Genomic DNA, 14,899 nt, shown 5'->3' with positions numbered 1-14,899 from the left:
CATGTAGGCTTTCACAAGCATACGAGCCGCAAAAGATAAGATACTCTAAACCAAATTTTAAAAACTCCATTTTCTTTGCAGAAGTCAAGCAACGACAAAGTTAAAATATTCAAACAATTTGAGCAAGACCTAGGTAACACATAGTTGCTTGAGAAGTTAGAACGATTGGGTTTTAAGCCTGCAGTGAGAACAACTGCTATACAACCAGTGCCCAGTACGGCAATCAAACACATCTAAACAGTGCGAGCTACAACCATAAGGTATTTTGAACCTCAATGTTTCCAGCAAGAACATTAGCAGATGGGAAAGTTGCACATTCAATGCACTCCTATCCTAATGAGGCTTAGAGCAGAAAAATGTAACTTGCTTGCTCTCAGACGCAGGAGGTAGAAAAAGTCTTGAACAAAAATAGCAGGGGTATAAATCTGACTTTCAAGGTCCAACTTTTGATTTGCTAGCAACGAAGTAAAACAAAGCAACCAGAGAGGGAAGAAAAAAAAACCAAAAAAGAAAAGAGTACTAGCTGTCTATGGCAAACAAATGAAATTTAGGTCTCCTCAAACACCCTGTGTCCTGCTTTATGTTTCCCAAGTTCAGAGCACGACACTCTCCTTTCTGAAATGGCTTGAAACGCTGGCCTAGACATCACATCAAACATTTATCTTTGCTGCATCAAACTTTATCTTTCAAAGGGAGGGGCAGTTACAAAGAAAATCACAAAAACATCTGGATTCACAAAGGCTAGACCACAGCGTGAACCTCAGACAGTTCAGTCTCTCTCCAAGCATATTTGATTCTCATGTCCTCTAGGCTAACAATCTTCCATGAAGCAGTACTTGAAGGCTCCAGAGCCAGCTGATCTTCTGAACACTCAGTTCAGGAAGTTTATCCGGAATACCTAGATAGTGTCATTAATCTGAAATGCATAAGGACAGATTTCCAGTCTCCCTGAAAACCTGAGATTTGTGTGTGGGACAAAGAGTTAAGGGGAAAACCAAGATAAGGTTGTCAATTCAAATAAAATACAGAAGCTGCAACAAGACATTGCCCTTCACATGGCATGATTACAAATACAAAAGAGCAATTCTAGGAAACTGTTTAATATGCAAATATAAGTTAACGAGTACTAGTTTTAAGCAGCATGAAATCTTAACAGGGGGACTATTACTCACAGCTGTTTAATTCCAACTAATAAAGAAAAAGGTATATGTATTTTTATGTTTCAAAGTATGTAACTTCAGTCCCTTCTTACCCCAACCTGAAACATCACCTACTAGGAATGGCTGGGCCTGCAGCTGCCATTGTTTCTTTGGGTTCTTTCTGGGCTCTGTCTTTTCCTGGGTCTGCAGCAGGGTGGGATGGGATGGACAGCGGAAGCACAATAGCCACAGTTTTTCTCTCTCTCCTTCCTGTTCAACAAGGAAAGCTATCCCTCAGTTGGACAGGCATCACACATCTTGACATCTTATTACACATATCAGTTCAGAGCAAGTTAAAGTTTGCAGCACAGTGAATGCAAAGTACTAAATATGAAAGCAATAAACATACAGTGCTCTCGGACATTTCTGAGCCTCTCTTCCCCAATATATGAATTTTCTTCATATTTCTTCAACGAAGAAATTCAATCTCGTTGCAGCAGAAGGGTTTACAAAAGATCAAATTTTACTGTCTCACTCCTAACCACTCCAAGCTTGAGTTGCAATATACAAGCAGAACAGAGACCAGTTCTTTTAAAAACAAACCCAGACAGTCCATTGGCTCATATTAGCTCGTCTCCCACCCTCCACATTAACAGAACTCCAAAAGACATGGAGCAGTCGAACTATTTTTCATAACTAAGTTTACCACCCTATTGGTAGTATCATAACACAACATTTATGATTAACTCCATAGATCCCCTGCACTGGAAGCTATCCACAAGGTTAACTGTTTTCACAACAGTTAGAAGCCAAAATAGCAATAGGGAAAAACAAAAATCCATAAGTAATATTTAAAAATTTGACTCCGGGACAAATTCTGGTCTTAGCTGTACCAATGTCAATCCAGCATAACTCCGGTGTAGGTACGCTGAGTCAGGTATACTCAGCTGTAATCAAAGTATTTCCCTGAATTTTACTCACAGATTTCTAGTTCAAACCTATGCAACTTCCTCCCTGCTTTTGCAGACTAAAGAAACCATCACCCAATACAGAAGGAGGCAGGCAACAACACACTTCAGTTATGACTGATATTAAGTAGAAAAAGAGAGTTAGAGGGTCTCTTCCCCCATAAACACAACAACATATCCACTCTGCACTCAGCACCTTAACGATACTCCCACACCAGACCATGCACCCACAATAGATCCATTTCCAGATATAAGTTTTAGAGAAGATGCAGGGAGAGCAGAGAAAGCATTTGGAGTGTTGTAAACAAAGCAAGTTACTACCACTATCTCAGGGTTAGTAAGTTGGAAATCTGTGTTCAAGCTTTGCTGTTAGTGCCAGGCAGCAGGCTCTCTCTCAAACTGTGCAGGCAGAAGACAGGTGCTATGTTGGAAGGCAGCACGTTCCCCCTATCAACCTAAGAGGAAAGGCTAGTAAGCAAGACAAAATATAAAATCTTCACTTGGATTATTTTTTCTTTTTTTTTTTTTTTTGCAAGACAGTAAATATCCCCATCTTTAAAGGGTTTTGAGTTATAAGAGTAATTCTTAGCCTTTCCTTTGCGCTTCATATATCATTATACATACACTGTAAACTGAATTTTATCCAGTATTGTTCTCTCTATGGTGTTCCTCGGCTACAGCTCACATATTACATGTAGCCAAATGGATAGTTACTGGTTTCATGAAATGCCCCCAACACAAAAGAATTTTTTATTTCTGGTTCAGTTTAATTGAAGGTCATGTTCAGGTTCCAAAGGAAATTAGATTGGGCAGCATTTGCCCTGGGGTTTGATAATGCTGGTCAATCTCCACCCAGAAAAAAAGTTTCCAGCCCTATTTGTTTAACTACGACTCTTTCGCCTTCTCCTTCCTGGAAGCATTCCTGATGTCTTTCCCCAAATAACTCAACTGTTTGTTTAGCTGAGAAACTCTTAGTAGCATGGAACAGTTTTTCTTCAGCTGGTGGGTGACATCATCTTAATGCCTTTCACATGAGAAAAGAAGCACAAACCGCATCACTAACATATGTAACGTGTCCAGGTCATCTGCGTTACTGGGTAATGGAAGGGGTCCCACATCTTAGTCCCCATGTTGCACTAAGACCCTTAATCCTTTCACTACCCTTACGAAAGGACCTATTTACCCACTTTGGCTAGATGGTTGATTCTCACAAAAGTCTGACTCAGTGACCTGCCTCCCAACATGGCTACCACGTCCGATTAAATAGAAGCCTTGTCATGAGGTGGGAGATAGAGAAGAAGGCAATGTTGTACCTGAGCCTATTGTATGTCCAACGGAGTCAAAGGAAAGAACCACTGAATCTGTAACACAAGAGTACAAGTTCATTTTCCCCTTTTTTCTTAGCACCATTTCTTGCCGTAACATTTTCTTGTTATTTTTCTTAAGTAACTCCTTATGCTCTCTTCCGCCAGGAAGCAGAACAACTTCTTCACCAGCCAGACAAAAAAACAGGCATCTAGCAAAGGCAGAACGCTGGAGTATGCAAAACCCACAATGTCATTACCCAACAAAGTACCTACAATTTATTGAAAATTAATTCATTTTATGTTTAATAAGCCTGGTCAACATTACCAAAACTGAATCATAATATACTTTTAACTGCTAGACTGGAGAGCTTTTTCTTATTAAATGTATTATCAATATTTTGTCCCCTCTTAGGGGATTCGCCTGTTACGATCGGCTCTTCCCTGACACTGTTTGTTAGGGCAAGTATTTTGTGCTCCTTGCAGTTCTCACCATGTTTTCCGCATCTTTACTTACACTAGTGGCTCCACAGCTGAATACATTTCAATTTTCCTTCACCTTTGTACCATGTGTGCCAAGTATCAAGAAAATACAGCCTCTCTGCTTGATACCCTTTTATTTAGCCATCTGGGGATCACAACAGCGCTTTTATCCATGATCGCAAGTGACAGCTCTTGCTCATCAGTTAATGCCCCACACTTTTAGTTACTGTGATGTATGATGATCATATTCTGATATGATGGGGCACACTTGACTTCAACTGTGGTTTCCAGTTCCTAGTTTTTACACATGCAACTTGACATTTGGCCATGTAGAAGCCCTTATTGCCAGCTTGCACTTAGCTCATGCCATGATCCAGACCTCTTTATCAATCATTCATTTTCCTCATATACCACACTCCCAGTCTAAGACCTGTTTGCAAAACGTATCAGTAATAACTTGATATTCTGTTCCAAGTGGAGCTGCAATATGGTACCATACTCAATGGTAGGGTTTTTTTCCAGCTGCATTCTTGAGACAAACCAACACATATTTTGGTAGTAAGCCTCCTGATTACCATCCATTTTGATGCCAATCCCAACTGAAGGAGAAAGTCTACTGAATTCTACTCCATCACCAGTGGAGCAGAGCTGGGCCCAGAACTTAAAGCCCACTTGTCAATGGCTGAAACACAGCAAAGAACAAACCACCATGATAGGACTAATAATTTTATTGAATGAGAAGCTTTAAACTGAAGAGGCAGTTCTCCTACTGCTGTGTATCTTCAGCTAAATGAACAGATTGAATCCCTTAAAGTTTCTATTTGCAACCAAGGCCTCAGAGGTGATGTGCTGATGGTGCATCCTTTGCAGCACCACAGCAGCTGCCTCAGCGCAAGCCCTCAGTGCAAGGCAAAAAGCCCACGCGTGGTCAGATTTCAGGTGCTGGAAAGAGGTTAAACTCCCACTGCATCACCTTACATCTGGGCAGGCTACAGTCACAGACAGGGATAGTTACCATGTTTCAGCTGATAGTAACTTGACATAGGACTGAGCCCTTGGCTTTTCTGTACCGTAGGTCATCCTCGTACCTATTTTCCAAATCTTACAAATTCAATAAGAAAGCGCTAATTTTCAAAATAAACTAGTAAAACTGTTCATTTAACTGAATTTAAAACAATTTTAAAAAAGCAGGTCTGTGCTGTCCCAGATCCAACACTATGGTAGTAACATTAAAAAAAAAAAGAAAGACATTACTAGTCTCAAAACCTATTCCAATAAAAATAAAAATCCATCTGGACTTAACAACTATATTTCCTCTTTTGGGAATAAAATTCAGACATCTTTATATTATTCTAAATGGCAAGGGGTTTAATTCATTTTAACTGCATTAAATTCATCTGCCATCAATTAATTCTGAAGTATCTCTGTGGGGTTCTACTTTTAAAAAACTTGAGACTTTTATCAACATAAGGTATTGCTTTGTAGTTAATGCCAAATTTAAACATTGTTCATTTTCCTCCAATATATTTTGCATTCAAACACTTCGCATGAAATATTAGGACTTATCCAAGAATGGCTGAAAAGTATTACAAGCATCAAATTAATACCATTATTGCAGCCCACAAAAATAGTATAATGTTTCATTCCCTTAACTGAGAATATCATCGTCCTCCTATAAAGAAAAAAAATTACAAGCAAAGTTAAGCATGTGAGCTCCCTGTTCCAATCCAGTCCTCTATGTGACTATTAGTTTCACAGTTTCAACATCAAATTCGCTGTGAATGACCTGCATTACAGTCAATTCTCCCCCTTTCCTCCCCCTCCCCGGCAAGTAATTTTACAAACCATGGATCTTTATTAAAATACTGTGTTTAATTCTGGCATTTACACTTCAAAAGGAAAGAAGCTGTGAACCTGAAAAAGGCTGAGAAGATAATCTTGTGTCACCTTTCTTCCACCCAGACAGCTATTCACATTCAGCCCAATTCAAAGCTACAAGTTATTTTTTTCAGAAGATGGAGATAAGCATTTCTTTGAGGCAAGCCAGATTTATTTGCAAATACCGAGGCCTGCTTCCATGAACACAAGAACAGCTTCTTTGCTTCTAGCTTCAAATCTCTTCCAGATATCACTCAGTTCACAATCCTCCCAGCTTTCTAGACTATTTTTTCCAGAGATAAAGAGGCTGCTCAGTCTGTGCCCAGTGCCTTCCCCCAGAGCCCCGAGTCTGTTCTAGCTTTCAAAGGCAAATAAAACTTAATAAGACACTATGTAAAACATATCAACTTACATATGCCCTTGCTTTGGGTGCCAAGAAGTGTTTATGTCTGAAGGAGCAGTCGCCAACCTTTCAGCTACCCGCTTCCATAAAGCAGCTTAAGCGGTTTTTTTTTTCCTGCCTTCTTAACTGGAGAGCAGCCTTTATGCCCAAATCATGAAATGTGACACCCAATAACTTGCCAATATGCACAGCTTAAGGCTGCACACACCACAATGCCAGCCTTTTACATCTGTTTTCACATTAGCTACAGTCATTTTTTTCAGTGGCTACAGCAGCTTAAAAAAGAAAAGAAGAAAAAAAAGAAAAAAACAAGATACAGCAAAATCCAAATGCAATTCTGGGTCGGATCCAATCCATCAGAAACAGCAAAGGCAGCAGAAACACTCACTTAGAACACTCTCAGTGCTGGGAATAACAACATCTGAGACATCACCAGCCACACTGCAAAGTTGCTTTGGGTCACCTTGTGTTAACTTAGCGTCAAAGTTGCATCGTCACCTATGCTCTGGGTCACCTTCCCACCCACCATCCAGCTACAGCATCAAGAAGTGGATCAACATGTGAACCTGCTCCATCATCCCCCCAAAATCAGTGTTGTGCAGGGCTACCTGAACGTGCTCCAGCATAGCCCCTTTGGAGCTTGGAGGATTGCTGTATGAGACCCCTCTTCCGGGAGATCTCACCACTATGGAACACACACAAGGATCCTGTTTGGTTCAGGAACCAGGAGCTCCAAGGCAGACTGTGCAGAGAGACTCAATGCTGCTCTGGGAACAAATTTAAACTCTGTTCCAACAATGCTTCATACTGGATGAAGAGCTGACCTTGACTTGAAGGAACACAGTTTGCAGAGTTTTGTCCTGAAGCAAAAGAAAAAAAAAAAACCCACACACCACAAAAAACCTGCATATCTGAGGTGGCTACATTTGTTGCTGCAGTTACACCACACTCCAGATAAGCCACCCAGATATAAGGATTGACAGTATTTCAAGGCAAGGGGTGCACTTCAGGTGTCCCTGACCCTGTATCTCTTCACCCACACACATCCCTTTTCCACTCCAGTGCTCCCCACCTTCGGTCTCCTGCAAATCCTTCCTCCTGTTTGTTTTGTTAACCTTGAGCTGTGTCTTCCAATGCAAATACTGTCCTTGCTTTGATTTCATCATTGATGAAAACGCAATATACAAACTGAAAACAAGCAGTGGCAACACAGAATGAGAACATACTCTTATATAATCCACATTTAATCAAGAACCTGTATGTTTACCTAAGTGCTGTTTCAGAATTTCAGTCAAGACTTTTACAGTAAGTCCCTCTGAGAAGCCACTAACTTTTTTTTTTTCTTTTTACAAATTGTCCCTGCAAGGATTTGTAGGTATTTGTCTCATCCAATTGGAAACCAAAGAAGCTGAACCAATAACTTCTCTTACCCTTTCTTCTTTTTTTTTTTTTTTCCTCCTTTTAAAACAAAACCAGACTTTTGCAATAAACCAACTTCCCCAGGAAAAAAAAATTCCGTAAAAAAAATGATTGCGTGCTGCTTTGGAAGTGGTCCTGAGAAACCACAAACCATCAGTCCCACAGGAGTTATAAGAGTTTAATAATAAAGGCTTAACACAGCCTCGATACCACATATCATTACAGTAATACGCTCCACAGACCAAGCCAAACAGGGAATATAATAATACATCACGACATACGGCTGTAATTTGGCACATCCTCATACAGAGACTCAAGCTCCGAGGTCTGCACTGCTTTCTTGTATGCATGATCACTGTTAAGCTTCTCATTCCATATCCCTGCTCTCCAGATACTCCGATGGACTCCTACAGAACTGCAAACTGTATTTAATAACATTTAATGTAATTTCTACCTCCGGACCTTGATCAGAGACCACATATCCTGCAGAGCTTCATCACCTGAACAGCAATTTCAGTAAAAACATTAAAGAATAAAATTTTGATTCAGAGTCAGAATGCAAAGAAAGACTTTAGGTGCTTCTTTTTTACCACAGAATTAGAAGACCATCCATAAAGAAAAGGGTTTGTCACTCAGTTGTCTCCCTTTTTCAGCTGAGTACCAAAAAGGACAGGATCAAACACCCCAGTAGCCATCAAAATTTATTTTCTACTTGAGTTCAATATTCTGTAACATGACGTATACGAGGGAAGGAACACCTAAAGCACAAAGCTGTTCATAACTAAGTGACAAAAAGGCCAGTAACAACAAAAGCTATCCTTATATGTCATCTAGTCAGAAAATGAAGCTCACAAAAGCAGTGCCACTCTCAGAAGACATGCTACTGTCAGGATTCATTTGGCAAGATCATTGTCAGAAAATCCCTTGCCCCAAAGAAAAAACATCTGGAAAAAAAATCCACTCTTACCATGACTATGCAACATTCTGGATAATTCTTATATCCAAGGAACTGAAGGGAATTAAATCATTTCAGCTCTGTTTCACAGAGATCTCACTTAGATACCTGAAGTATGAACATCCTTGCTCAGATTTAGTGAAACACAAGAACAATTGCCTGCACTTATAAATTACTTGGCAGAGCATCCTTCACTTCCTAATGCTTTGTTTTACTTGCTGAAGACAGATTTAGAGAAGGGCTAAGTAATTTATTCTGTCTAATGATAAGTGCCACCCTACTAATTTCTTAAGTATCCTGCTTTTGCATTAATGTTGTGTTCCCCTCCACTGCTTGTTTTATTCCACTTTACTAAGCTCTTTCTTCTATAGTGCAACTGATTTTCCTACTTCACCTTTTTCTGAACACAGTGAGATGGCTCTGGGCTATAAGCACTGGTCACTACAAGAACATTTTCTGTACCACAGCCTCAAGGATGCTCCAAGTTACTCATATTCTTTATCCAAAACTCAAGGCACTGACAGACATCCCCTATGCACCGCTTCACACAGTGTCACTGAAGGTCAAAGGAAACACATATAAGACCACTCTTACTAGTAATCTCAGCTCCTACATATGTACTCTGTGAAAAACAATCAGTAGTGTTCCCACGCTTAGACGCCACAAGAAGTTACAATCTCAAGCGTATTGTTTGAGCACCGTTATTGTAACATTTTCAATATCTAAGATGAGGAATATATGAAGTCGACACACACACAGCCCAGGCACACTTCCTAATCACAGATGTGCAAGCTTACAGCAGTAAATACTGGGACTGCACGTTTTGGCAAGCAAACCACATGACGAGTTTCAGTCCAGTGCTGTCTGCAACTGATAGGAGACCCGGGTTCAAAGTTCAAACTTATTCCCTTTATGGGAAGGGAAAAATTACTCAGCAACAGGACACATCTTCAGCAACAGGAAACATCTGATTGTAAAGAACACTTCCAATAAGTTCTGGGTTTTCTACTTTAGTAACTTGTCTTAAAACAAGGCTGTGCTGCAGTGTTTCTGTTGCGCTACACTTGAATGCCTGTCCCGTGTGCCACCTGGCTACACTGGTATCACTACGGAGATGTGGGATCGGACTGGTTCTCGTTTCATGTAACACACCTGTAGAGAAAGATTCATCCCGATTTGAAAATGTGTGTATTTGTGAAATATTATAAAAATAGAAAAAATTCATGCTGATCTAAATATTAAATTCACTTATGCACTGTACAAAGTTGAAAAACTTCTGCAGTTGCTCTTGTCAGCAGCTCTTTAAATACTCTCCTTATTTATATAGTACTAACTTTTAAAGCATAGAGTACTAAAGTAGGCCAAGCAGGTTCTCTCTCCATTTCTGTGGCTGACCCAACAACACACCCTTTTTATCGACAGATGACTTCACAGCCAAGTTTAGAGTTGAACCCAAATTCCTCGGCCATCCACTCTGCCTGGACACCAGGTCCCTTTTGGCTTGAGCCTGGAGCTGGCCAGTTTCCACGGCAAGGAACTGGGCACAGAGGGAAGAGGCTCAGGAACAAACTCTGCCCAGAGAGCACAGACATGGCTGGTTCAGAGCTTGTCTCTGCAAACTCATGGCCAATCTAAAACACGGCTAATATAGGTAATCTTGCTATAACCTCTCCAACCCTGAACAAGTCCTTTAATGGAATTAAGCATTTCTTATCTGTAAAAATAAACAATCTGCTTCTTTTCCCTTGGAAAAAAAAAAAAAAAAAAGGCTTCAGAGCTAAGAATGGATATAGCTAAGTATTACCACTTATCTCAATAATTTCATGTGGCATCAAGATCTACTGGTTACACTGTAAACTGCAAAGTAATTCTATACCAGCTCTCAATTTCCTGTCATTTAATTGAAACGCCAACTCTCTTAGTGATATAGAACTTGAAAGATGTAGTAATATTTCTTTAATGAATTTTTGTGAATTTCATGGAACCTAACCAACTTTTACATTTGCTGTTGGGCATTTCGCTCCTTTTCCATCATGATGTTCGTAATGAAGTGGCAAATTAACTAAGCGAGTTCCGAACAGATGTATTTTTAAAATGTTCTGAGCATGCCAATTTTCTTTTTTCTGCAATGAATGAACTGAATGAAAAGATATGATGTCCTGAGCCAGCTGGCAAATGTTTCAGAAGGATATTACATTGCTATTGTCTTCAACAGTGCCCAAAGAACTGTTTGGTAGCAGGAAGGGCTGGTATGTTTTGCTCATAAGATCAGTATTTATTTGGATCTACTACATAACTTCGCAGTGCAGTGATCAACGAAACTCTGGGCACAATGACAACGTGGTGCTTCACTCCGAGCATCCAATATCTGTAGCTCCTTGGTGTCTGTCACAGCCCCCTATTCCAGGGGAAGGCTAACAGTACCAGGTAGCTCTTCCCAAAAGAGATGGACAAATGGTCCCCAAATGCAAAGGAGAAGGGGAGATCAAGATGCTGGAGAAGTTCAGTGAAAATATACTTGGCTTTGAGGAATACAAGGTACAGATCTACCGTAAAAATCACAAAAGCAAACAGGCCAAACTGTACCAACAAAGCTGGTATCCGAGAGGTTTTTCTCTTGACAGAGAGAAATCTTTAAGTAATCTCAAGCAGATCCTCAGTATTTTAAGGAGCTCATATCCTAAGGCAAGTCTCATATTTTGGTTTCAATTATTATTGTAGCACCAAGAAGTCAGACATACACCCAAATTCCATAGTGGAACATGCAATAAATTATGAAACAGTAAAACTTCTCTCTTCTAAGCTTGCAACCCATGTGCAAGACAGAAAACGTATATTGGCTGTTGAGGAATTACACAGGAAAAATATGAAAACATGGGTCAGTAAGATACTACCAACTCAGTACAAAAACATTTTTTTGAGCATCAATGGTAGTACCAGTCTTTAATCAAAGCAACATGAAGAGAAACCGTATTTTTTTTAATGAATAGATTCACTATTAGGATCAAGAAATACAGTATTTGTGCACTGAAATGTAAAGCACTTGCTTTAGCTTCAGAATATATCTTCTTCTGAATGTATACCTCCAGCTAATACTTCAAAAGTATGAATTCTTTAACACATTTATTTTAAAAGGGTCACTAATAGTGTTTCTTCGATAATCTCAGCAATGAAACAACACTAGAGCTTTTTAATGAAAATTAACAGGAGACTTGTATATTGGATATATCAGGCGGTACAGGGGAAGTTGTATTTAAACTTACCTGTGTATGACTGTCGGGACTGTCAGACCTAACTATTAGGATTATTTAGAGGATCGACCGATTTAACCACCAACATGACTTAAGACAGAAAACTAGTGAAACAATGGTAAATCTCATTATTCTGTGTGGAATGTGTCTAATAATCATTAGTATAGCCATTATTTAGTCAAGTAAGAATACTTTTTTTAATTTTTTTAATTAAAGTACCTGACAACACTCATTTAGACATAAACCCTTGAAAAATACTCCACTAAGTCATTTGCAGACTCTAAAATATTTTGGTGATGCAAAACGGATGTAAACAGAAATTAATTGGCCAATGCTCTCTGGCTGCTTTCAATCACACTTCAAAAGGTGCAAATTGTTCTCAAAGTATTTTTAAAACAATTTTAACCTAATAATATTTATTCCAATCATTAGAAAAATGTCAATAGTGTACTCCCTTCAGTATTCTTGGTTAGTGCTCACATCACATAACTTATGGACAATCTTTTAGAACAATTTCCATATCAAACACACCTGAAAACTTTCAAAAATTATTACTCTTTACTACATAACTAGCAGCTTGAAGCTATAAAGAAAGTAAAATACCCTTAAATTTATCCTTAAAAAAAGGTTCCGTTTCAAACTACAGACAAATACACTAAAATTCCTGATTAGGTTATTGCACAGCACTGGCACAAGGAAAATTAATTCTGTATTTTCATAATGCAAACAAAATATATAGTTACCTTAGCTACTATAAAAAAAAGCATTCACCATTAGAAATACTTTTGTATTTTTGGTTTACTCTTGTAGTATTTTTATTAAAATGGATGTGTGCTTTTAACCTTAATAAAGCACAGTCTAAGAACTGTATTAGTGACAGTGACTTACATACACTCACACAACTGCCAGAGAGCTCTGGAAGGCTGCTGCACATTATCTTTGTTTTACATAAATAAAGATACTCACATGCAATTAATGCCAATTAGGACAACAACTATTTTAATAGCCTGGTCTTGATTTTATGCCTACTAGAGCCATTCAACCACTTTTTCCTCTCTCTCTCTCCCTAGTATGGAAAGAATGTCTTCTGTGTGTTGGCTTTTCCGAGCTAGTTCTCAGAAACCTCTCCGTCTTCAAAAGCAGAAGTATAAATGCTTCCATCAGGAAACTCACATTCTTGAGTTTGTTTGAAAATGATCTACTACTTATGATATTAAGCCAGTGGTCAAAAGCCTCCCAAAAACTTAAAGTGCACAACATCTGGCCCGGCTGCCAGAATAACCGCCAGCAAGCTCATATGGACAGCTTTATAGTGACACTTCTCATCTCTCCTGTGTCTGCCCAGAACACAAACAAATGACAGGAAGGACTAAGGCACAAGAAAAGCTTATGAGCACGAACCAGCTCCTGAATAAAAGTGCTTTATAGGCACCTTCTCCAGAAAATGGTAAATGCAAAACTTTCTTTTGCATTACAAGGACCCAGACCATTTATTAACATGAAAGGTGATACTGAGCAGAAAGTCTGTTGGATCCTTTTTTCCACTTATGTTTTTTGCACAAATGTCTTGAAGAGCAGCTTATGTGCCTTCAACTTGTCTTCACCTTCCAGCCACACTAACTGGTCTACAAAGGGCATTATGTCTATGCAAAAACCTTGCATCATCCTAAACCAAACAAACACTGACACATGCAAATTTGAAATACAGATGTTCCAGAAGGCATCTGTGCATCCTAAAAAGATGCCAGAAACAAATGCTACTCTGTTCCCAGATTATCCTCTTAACTATGAAATCTCCCATACTTGGAGGAAAAAAAAAAAAACAATCAAAAAAAAGCCCTCCAAAGAAAGAGTACACACTAGGTTTGAACAGTGCACATATAGATTCTTGTTTCCTGTTATCTTCTTTTACAGAAGCATCTGATTTAAATACAAAATTTGCTTCAGCAAAACATAAGAAAAATAACCCAGAGGTGGACCAGATACTGTCAGCAGCTCCTCATTTCCATGTGCAGAAATTGCAGGACAATGAAAAAGTTATTCCAATAGCAGAAGCGGAAGTCAATCATCACACTGCCCAGCCCCAGACAAACACAGCTGAAGATAATCTAAAGAAAAAGTGCTCTTCCTATCACACCACACACAAAAATACAATGAATCCCTTTAAATTAGCACTTGGCAGCGAAACAAGCTAGTGAGAAAACAGACTTCAAGACACCCAGAAGGTTAAATATTAAGAAATATTTGTTCCACTCAAGTGCTCCATTGAGCCTAAAGTTGTTTCACAAACCAAGCAAACATTATTAAAAAAACAAAGCAAACAAAAAAAAAAAACCCTAACAAAATCCCACACACAACTCAGTGTAGTTTCCGAGTCAACAGTGGCTAAAAGCACAACCAAGTTGCCACTTCCCCAAGGTGGGCTAGGACTAAGAAAGAGGCCAGTCTCTCTTCCAGCCACAAGAACACTTAATGTCCAAGGATAAACTGTACTGAAAACACATTGTCTGTCAGAAGTTAAGCTTGCAGTGACACAAAGCTCACGTGCAAAACAGAACTAGGCAGTAAATTACCAGAGAACTGGCACGCAGATGAGCAGTGTGACCACGCTCGTCTGCTGTACTGCGTCTGAAAATCCTGAGTGACCCTATTTGGAAAGCCATAAAGTCTCTTGCATGTTTGCAACATGCAAACACAATAGATGAAATTATTATTACTACTACTACTACTTCTATTATAAGCTGGAACAATGTTGAAGGAAAGAAACTAAAATTTAAGTTCAGTAGAAAGGTGCAAATCTTTTTTTTTTGGTCACACACATTCACACACATTTTTCCTCACATCCTTCTAAAACACTAGAAATCTTAAGCTCCAAATGATCAGATCTGCCACAATGCAATGATCTACCTTTTTCAGTCATGCCTCTGAAACACCATATTAGCTTTGCTCTTTAGGCAGACTTTCAGAGGATTTGCAGGGCCTCTGGAAAATACAATAAAGCAAAAAAACCCACGCCTAAAACGGAAAGCAAAAAACACCCCAGATCAATGGACTGTTTTAATCAAAACATCAAGACAAGGGAGCAGCTTGCTTAAGAAC

At 39.1% G+C, this 14,899-nt stretch overlaps 1 protein-coding gene across 7 annotated transcripts in view; it reads right to left on the bottom strand.

Annotated features, from left to right (window-relative positions):
* The window catches only part of ST3GAL3 (ST3 beta-galactoside alpha-2,3-sialyltransferase 3), a 185,132-nt gene that overhangs the window by 144,756 nt on the left and 25,477 nt on the right, over positions 1–14,899 (bottom strand). For 4 of the 7 annotated variants that reach the window (XM_074151206.1, XM_074151209.1, XM_074151208.1 and 1 more), the window contains exon 2: positions 3,421–3,468. The exons of the other annotated variants lie outside the window; for them this stretch is intronic. In XM_074151206.1, coding sequence (XP_074007307.1) covers positions 3,421–3,468 — 48 coding nt within the window. The remainder of the gene's footprint in view (positions 1–3,420; positions 3,469–14,899) is intronic. 7 annotated transcript variants of the gene reach the window in all.

This window comes from Numenius arquata, chromosome 8 (assembly GCF_964106895.1).
Source record: "Numenius arquata chromosome 8, bNumArq3.hap1.1, whole genome shotgun sequence".
NCBI lineage: Eukaryota > Metazoa > Chordata > Aves > Charadriiformes > Scolopacidae > Numenius > Numenius arquata.
Note: the sequence above shows the minus strand (reverse complement) of the source record. Positions and strands in the feature narration are given on the sequence as shown.